This window comes from Natator depressus, chromosome 2 (genome assembly GCF_965152275.1).
Source record: "Natator depressus isolate rNatDep1 chromosome 2, rNatDep2.hap1, whole genome shotgun sequence".
NCBI classification, from domain to species: Eukaryota; Metazoa; Chordata; order Testudines; family Cheloniidae; genus Natator; species Natator depressus.
The window spans coordinates 56,717,175-56,726,079 of NC_134235.1; the positions used below are offsets into that span (position 1 = coordinate 56,717,175).

The 8,905-nt window shown below is 45.9% G+C and overlaps 1 protein-coding gene across 1 annotated transcript; it reads left to right on the top strand.

Moving 5' to 3' along the window:
- The first annotated feature begins 4,210 nt into the window (after positions 1-4,210).
- MSC (musculin) lies at positions 4,211-6,909 on the top strand. Its single transcript, XM_074943054.1, has 2 exons — positions 4,211-4,729; positions 5,923-6,909. The coding sequence occupies exons 1-2, from the start codon at positions 4,211-4,213 to the stop codon at positions 6,007-6,009; spliced, it is 606 nt and encodes a 201-aa protein (XP_074799155.1). The 3' UTR covers positions 6,010-6,909.
- The last annotated feature ends 1,996 nt before the right edge of the window (positions 6,910-8,905 follow it).

Genomic DNA, 8,905 nt, shown 5'->3' on the forward strand with positions numbered 1-8,905 from the left:
ATGGACGCTTTCCCTTTGAAACTGAGGCGATCCACGAAGTATCACAGCATGAAGTATTTTTGTCCTGGGTAGCATTTATTAACGAACTCATTTCCCCTCCCTCGGAGAACAGAAGACTGCTCCCAGAGTCCCAGCGCATCTCTCCAGATCAGTGTTGCGAAATTATTGGAAGACAGGAGGGATTCAATTCTGACCTCCCAGAATTTGGCAAAATACATGTTCCTCGCATGCCATGACCTCACAATACAGGCAGCAAAGAGGGAATCAATACTAAAACCTCGCCTAAATTGTCCCGTGGCAGCACGTGCCTCCCTTTTTGTATAATGTTCAGGACGTTTCTTTTATTACACATTTTATTCTTTTTATTACACTTTTATTACACAATTTATTACACATTCTTTTTTGTCTATAGGATCAGCAGATAACATCCATCAAGAGCAGAAAGGTGACTAATTACATTTTCTACCAAGTTCCCCTGCATTCTTTTTCAGTTGCTAGGACTCTCCCTTGTGCCATGTTTGAAAGGCTGCTTGTTGTATGCTCGGTACAGCAGACACACTCCCTCCTCCAACCACTCTCGCGATTTTATCGTTTCCTACTTAGTCCAGAACTATAGCAAGAATAACAAAACCCACCCTTTTAAACTCATTTACCTAGCGCTCTCCAAGAGCTGAAAAATTAGACTTCTCTTCTTGATGAGGGATTTGCTGCGGCTAGATGCGTTGCGAGCACGGTTAAGTAACATCTGACATCCTTTTGTTCTGGTCTAAAATATTGCTTAAGCAGAAAAATCTACACGCTACCTCATCCCCAGCACTTTGACACACAAATAGCCTTCCATGCCGTTAAAGCATTGACTCTGACCAGAAATAAAGCGGGGGCATTGCACAGCTTTCACAGCAATCAGTAGGACAGGTCATGGTTGGGCAGTGACTAGCATGATGCCGAGCGGTCCTGGTCGGAGTTCCTGGGCACTACAGTGATACAAATGTAAAAAATGAGAATGAGTTACTTTGTAAAGACCAGCCAAATAAGCTGTTTTTATGGATTCAAATCGATCCGTTTATTCTGGGTTATTTACCAATACTCCTATCCAGAGCTCTAGAATCATGTGCAAAAATTAAGGAAAATACATAGTAGGTTCTGGCATATTGCCAAAACATTAAATCCTCCCAACCCCACACAAGCAAGGACTCTCCTACCACTTTCTCACGGAAAACTTAAGGGGATAGATTTTCTGTGTGGCATCACCTTAAAGTCAACAAACATGGCAGGTCAACAAGAGGAAGCCAGTTCCAGAGTTCCCTGAAGAAGGCCCTATCTCCAGCTCTCTCCCCATCCAGACGTTATTTCTATGTATCTACCTTGGTATTTATACTTGGCTCTGCGACATCCAGGTGTCATAGTGTTACACAGAGAAGGCAGAGGTCTTACACATTGGAGCGGGACTGAATTCAAACTCATGACAAAGAGAGCAGGGTTTGGTTCAATATTTGCTCACACTGTGCCTTCTGACTGAGTAGAAGCCCCATTGAAGTCAACGACTTCATACCTGGTAATTGAGAGGGAATTCTGGCTCAATCTTGTAATGCAATATTCCCTGTTCAGTATTTGAGAGAGCATGCACTATTGAAGGATTAAAGTATTTGTTAAAAAATTAATGTAAGCATGACGTAACGCTCTGGCCCCATTAAAGAATTATTCTGAAACTGATATGCTGGTCAGGTTTAGAAGCAATTTAGCGGATTCAAGGGACCACATTCTATTTTGTAAATCCGGAATACCTCCTTAGACTTCAATGGAGTTACTCCCGATTTGCACCATTGGCGATTTTGGCCCAAGATCTGTAATAACCAGTAATTGGGCATAGAGATTGTGTATTTCCCCCCTCTCCATTTTTTCAGGAGGTTTAATCAGATGAAATGAACAATCAATTAGACTTTAATTCGTTGAGGAAGCGCTAGGCGTGAAAGGAAAGATTTGCCAGTATAGCTTTTAAGGCTGGGTACCATTTTCCTCTCTATTTAGAGAAATCCAGCACTTTTTCTCCATTAATCTTTAGCAAAGAAAGCGTTCAGACAGCACCTGAATAAACAATCCAGACTGGGGGAAAAGAAAACCTATATCTGTGCCCCTGATATGTGTCTCTCACTCTGTATTTATATTGATAGTGTGCACTAATAGGTAACGCATAGTATAGTCCTGCTGAGAAAAATCCACCGCCTCATCTTATTTCCCCTACCACTGTAGCATTATGCGTAGCACAGAAAGCAAGCACCCAGAGTCAATCCAAGTTCAAGAGATCCAGTTGCAAGTCTCATTCGTTTTGTTTCAGCGGTTCAACGAATATTGTTGTCAAGTTTCACTTGGAAAGTTTGCCATAAAATATCCTTCTGTTGAGTCACGCCCCTATTGATGAAGACATTTATACAACGTTAAATTCCCCCAGAGTAAGACCGCAAAACTCGTGAGGAGCAAATTACAAAGTGCTGCTGGGTGAAACTGGTCATGAAAACAAGGAGAATTGTTCCAGGAATTGTAGCAAAGGGGAAGTTGCCATTTTGGTCGAGAGATGAATGTATCGAAAAGATTAAGGAGAAAGATTTAAGACAGATCTTTCCACCTGTTAGAACCATCAGATCCCTACATTCTCCGCAAACTGGAACATTTATTCTAGTTAATTGTATCCAGACAGGGTCGAGAAGGCCAATGAAAGAAACAGCAGTTGGGTATTCATTTTACGAAGGAGATTTTTATTCTGCTTCTATCAAAGTTATTTCTATATTGCATTTGTATATTACCATTTCCAGTGGACTGAGTATTTTTTCCCTGTGCAGGGAGAACAGGAGAACTGCAAAACGGAATGTGCAAACTAGGATTAACTTTTACAGGAAAGCCGCCTCCTTTAAATTCGTATATGTAACAGAACTATACGGATTCCAGATCGGTCTGATTCAATTAAGATTGCTCCAGGGGAGAAGAAATCTCCACACACACTTATATCCGTTTGCCACTTCCTATAATTTTGTGCGAGCTATTCGCAATGCCACGATATATGTCATTTCTTTTTCGTGACTTTTAACTACATTACTCATTAAAAAAAACCCCAAAGCTACTTGGTTTTCAGCTATAGTTTTGTTTGCTCGCTCGCTCTCCAAGCCTATAGCCCGCGCACAGTGCAGAACAAAGTCACTGCCCAGAAATCAATGCGGGCCTCGTCCCTAACAGGTGGAACTCCATGTAGCGCAGGGGTGCTCCCGCCGCTGTAGGTCTGGCCTATTGCCTACCATTGCAGAGCCGTCCCGAAAAATGGGGCCAGGCATCATCGATCCAGTCTTATTCGGAAAGCGCGGAAAGACGAAGGGGTTTTGACCGTAAGTTCTCTGGGGGCAGGTGTGTCGCCGTAAAGGGCGGGTCACTCCATTGCAGCTACAGGTATATGAGGACCATGCGACTGAGCTTTCAGTCCCCACTCAGGCACTGACCCAATGGACGCTCGGCCTGAGCGAGGACGGCAGGATCCCCACTCCGCGGTGTCCCTGCCGAGCCCCCCCAGCGAAGGGCCTGGCGGAGCTGTGGGGGTTGGGGCAGCCGGGACTCGCGGTGTTGTTTCCCGCGGACTGCGGGGCCGGAGCGGGGCAGCGGGGCCGCCCAAAGCCTAGGCGCTGGTGGTGCTGCCGCACGCCGGGCCTGGCTTGAAGTGGTTTCCAGCGCGTACAGAGGTTACCCTTCGGTTCAATGGCTCTCTGCACCCCCACTGTCCAAACTGTTCCTGCACCCCCGGCCCAAAGGGCGGGCGCTTGACCCCCTTCCTGCCCAGCCCTGCGCCCCGGCCCCTGCAGCAGCGCCCGGGCCCGTGGCGGGGCTGCCGGGCACACCCTGCGGCGCCGGGGAAGGGCTCAGCCGCTGCGGGGGGGCCGGGGCGGGGGGGAGCTCCGGGCGCTTTGCCCGCTGCCGTGTGCGCGCAGGGAGGAGGGGGAGCGCCCCCCCCCCCAGCCCCTTGCCCTCCCTCTCACCCCCTCCCCCTCTGCAGATGGTTCGCTCCGGGCCCCCGGCTATATAGCCCCGTCGGCTGGGGGCATCCCCCGGAGCTTCCCGGCGCGGGGTGAGGGCGGGGCGGCCGCGGTGCTGGGCGGACTCCTCGCCTGCGCTGCCTGCCCGGCGCCGCTGCCCCCCGAGCCCGTCTCTCCCCGGGGGAAGGGCGCGTGCCATGTCCACGGGCTCGGCCAGCGACGCCGAGGAGCTGCCCGCCATGGAGCTGCGGGGGCTGCCGCTGGGCTACCCGCCGCCCGCCGCCCAGCGCCAGCCCCGCGGCCCGCTCTACCCCTCGGCGGACCAGTCCTCCGCGGCCGAGGAGGAGGAGGACGAGGAGGAGGAAGAGGAGGACGGCGAGGGGCGCTGCGCGGTGGCGGGGCCGGCCGGGGGCTGCAAGAGGAAGCGGGCCCGGGCGGGCGGCAAGAAGCCGCCGCCGCCGCCGCTGCTGCCCCGGGGCGCGCCGGGCGAGTGCAAGCAGTCGCAGCGCAACGCGGCCAACGCCCGCGAGCGGGCCCGCATGCGGGTGCTGAGCAAGGCGTTCTCCCGCCTCAAGACCAGCCTGCCCTGGGTGCCGCCCGACACCAAGCTCTCCAAGCTCGACACGCTGCGCCTGGCGTCCAGCTACATCGCCCACCTCCGGCAGCTGCTGCAGGAGGATCGCTACGAGAACGGCTATGTGCACCCTGTCAACCTGGTAAGCCCTCCCCAGGCGAGGCGAGGCTGGCCCGCCCCTCGGTGGATGGGCCGGGGGTGGGGGCAGGATGGACGGACAGAGGGATGGCAGACAAGGTTGTTGGGTTTCTTTTTTTTGGGGGGGGGGGGAACCTCGCACACCTGGAGCCTGCTTCCCAGTGGTGCTGAGCTGGCTTGGCACGCCCGGCCCTGTCAATCCGGTGCCAGGCGTGTCAAGCTGGGCACCGCACAATCGCGGGCACTTGTGGGTCTGCAACCTCCATCGTGGAGCTGGAGTCTGTCCAGTCCCTGCTCAGAGAGAGCTGTGCGTGCTGGGGATGAACACGTAGTAGCTCGGGAAGAGGGGGCGTTTGTGGAGAGGAAGAACAGACCCGTCGACATGTGTTTGTTTTTATACGCTGACATGTCCCCCTGAAAAATAATTAGTGATCTAACTCATCTGGTCTAACTCTTACTTCTGATGTTTGACTTCAGCGTGTCTGTAGCTGGTACGCTACATTTTCCAGCGTTTTTAGATTTCCCCCTATTTCTTTAAACTGTGTAGATCAGTCCATCAGAGTGTTGTTTATTATCCAGGCAAGACCCAAGTTCTCCGCTCAGTTACAGCTTTGAAAAAATCCGCAATCATCCCATTTACACCAGTCTAACCAAGAGGCAATGTTGGCCTAAAGTGATGCAGAGCCTAGATGTGCTTATGTTGGGGAGTCTGAATCAGAAGCCTTTAACGAATTCATTCTTTGGATATTAGGCAAGTTAAACGACTGAGGAAAATAGAATTCATTCTACAGGTCATTTTGCAGCACAAGCTTTCACTAAATCCAAAATTTAAGACCTGAGGCATAAAAAAGAGGATTGCTGTTTTGTCTTTCTAGATGTATTAGGATGGTTGATTATTTAGCACTAGTTTAAGGGCCTGTTATTTATAAAACTAGGAAATCAATTACAAGGCATTTTTTAAATATTATATGTTTGGACATGAATAAGTGGATGCTGGTAATAATAACAAGTTAAGGTGCATTTGATTCCAATTAAAATAATACTTTTTAGAGAACCAGTTTGCAGTGCTTCCCAGTGTGACTAAAACTGTTTGTTTTTTAAATATGGGGTGCTGGGAAATGAACTGTTGTTAAAAACTCCAGTTTTACTTTATAGTGCAACCATCCTTCTAATGTGAAATGCCTTTTTTGTTTACAGACTTGGCCATTTGTGGTTTCAGGACGACCAGAATCTGACACCAAAGAAGTTTCTACAGCTAACAGACTATGTGGAACTACAGCTTAGCTGAAGTAAAGCTAATTTTTTGCTGGATATTTTAAGAGCTATGATCTATGGGCACAAAACTAAAGGATGGTGACTAGAAGCCATCTCTAACAAACGATGTGAAATCTTTGTACCCTACCCCTTCTTTCCCTTATAGTTCTGAGGGGAAATGCACTTAAAGGGAAGGAATAAAGAAGGGAGGAGGTGAGATGGGAATTTCTCTGAACTGGCTGCAGCAGCTGAAGTCCGGGATTTGGAAAGGCCTTTCTTTTGCTGCATCCTTACTACCACTGCCTGAGGACCTGTTGACCTGAGGCTTTTAAAGTAATGGAAGAGGATTATAACATTATAGAATTAACAGCATGGACCAAAATCAGACTCTACAAACTAATCCCAAACAGTGTTATTTGTATTCTAAAGCAAAGCAGTATTCTAGAGTAGTTTTGAAACTCAAATAGATTTATAATATATTTCGATGGCTTTTGTATTCATGAATCCTATTTCCTGCAGCTATACAATAAATATAGTCATATTACTTTTGTCCTTTTAACTAGATTTTTTTTAAAGACATTGAAGTAGCATAAGCGAGGTCCTGCAGTTAGGTTATGGCCCTTTTTTATGTGTTAAGGTGCCATATACAAGAGCAGCGACTATCCCTAGGACACGTTACTAGATAGGACAAACCTGTGTCTTAACCTGGAAGGGATCCTGCTTACTCTAAAACTGGGGAACACGTGTTGTAAGGAATGTATTTGTATCAAACTATAGAAGATCAGGAAGTTTAAAATATTTTAAACAGTCTGTCCTGTCATATTATGCTCATCTATGAAGGATACTAACCCTAATGTGTATTCTAGTGACATTTCTTCATCCAGTAAAGTGCTGTAATGAGGATGCCATCAAATGAGTTGCAAATGTAAATAACTTTATTTTTTTATAAATGACATTAAAAGCTTTGTTACAACAATTCACTGACTTGTTGGTGCTATGGTAGTGTCTGACTGCATCAAAATAAGGGTATGTCTACACTACAGCTGCTACAGCAGCACAATTACAGTGCTGCAGCTGTGTCCTTGTAGCACCACAGTGTAGACGCTTCCTACATTGACAGAAGGGGTTTTTCCATTGCCGTAGTTAATCCACCTCTTGGAGAGGCAGTGGCTAAGTCGATAAAAGAATTCTTCCATTGGCCTAGCCGCATCTACACCAGGAATTGGGTTGTCTTAATTGTGGCACTCAGGGTGTGAAATTTTTTGCAGCCCTTTGAGTGACGTAGAGAGGTTGATCTAATTTTTAAATGTAGACCAGACATAAAAATATTCATTATAAAGGTGTTCCTGAAATCTGACCTTATCAACACATTGTTTCTTTTTTTTCTTTATCTTTTGGGTGGGGATATTTTCTAGCAACACAGACAGACAATAGCATTACTCCCTCCGGCCCACCAAAACAATTCACCTTTATTACAGTAACACACCAGTCAGCAGAGAAAAGCAAGTTTGAAAGATTTACAGAATACATTGATTCACAGAAAAGAAAAATACATGTAGATTAACTAATGGATGTTAGCAATACATTCCTTTTCAAAGCCTGAAAGATAATGTAATAATCCTTTGCAACTGTTCCTTGTCATTCTACCATTCAAGCTGCAGTCAGCTTTGCTTTTATTTGTATTTGTGCAGTGGGAAAGCCAGCTGAGTTTTGCTAGTTGGAAGCAGACCTTTCCTGTTTCTTAACTCCGAAGATTAAAAATCCTGAGATAAGATTTGTTTTCAGAAAATATTTTCTTTGGGTTTAGCTCACAGTCATTGCAATGAGGGGGAGGGTTGAAGCCTTTTAGAAAAGAAGAGGCCTCATCTCAATTTAAGCAATAGGATAAAGTAGCATTTGTTTAACAAGAACTGGTTTAACTCCTGTGTCTTTATAGCGGAGCGAGATTCCTTGAAAAGTATACTGGAAAGCAGCCTACAGTGTCTAATCTCCCAGAGGCTAGCTTGTACTCCTGCTTAGTATCTGGTGCTCCCCTGGGGGAAGAATTAAAAGAAGAACTTAGTTACCATCAAGTTAAAAAATGATTCCTGCACAACAGAAGTTGGGACTTGATCCAGTACCTATTGAAGTCAATAGGAATCTCCCAGTGACTTTAATAGGAGTTGGACCAAGTCCATAGACCATCAGATGTTGCTTCCAGTTACATCTGGAATAACTCTGTTAAAGGAAGTTCGAGCTACTCCTAGTTTGCACCCACATAACTGAGAGATGCTCACCCTCACTAGGAAGTAACGTAAGAGTGCAAAGTAAGGTAGGAGTCCAAAGATACCTAGCGAAGAGGAAAAACCTTAAGGAAAGTGTAATATAATATAAAAAAATCAGCCTCATGTTTTCAGTTCTGGGTCCTTGAGAAAAGATTATTTAACAATTTCACTGAGGTGCCACTTGAGATAATCTTATTTGTGATCCTGAGCTGTTTTGGGCCCTGATCCCTGCTGTAATTGGTAAATTACTCTAGGAGACTGGAGAAACATTGAAGGAATGGAAAAGTTATTCGGTATAGAAAGATTAGCATGGAAACGTTGAAAAGAATGGAAAGAAAAAAGGCACAAAATATGAACCAGTTATATATGAAGTAAATATAGTAAGTCAAAAATTGGGGGATGGAGCATGCAAAGGGTAGAAATCTCTTTTAGCTGCAGTCAGTGTGCCATACAATACTGTCTCTAAAGTACACTCACTGGTGACTTTAGAATATAAAATAAAGTTGTTTGTCAAAAAACAGTGAATATATTTATTTTACCTGCTTCTTCATTGTAGGCTTTTTAAAATGATAAATATAATAACATGACAATTGTAGAAGTACAAATTTCACATATGCTCTTTAGTTAAATGCACCTCAAGATTTGATCGTAATATTTTCAAG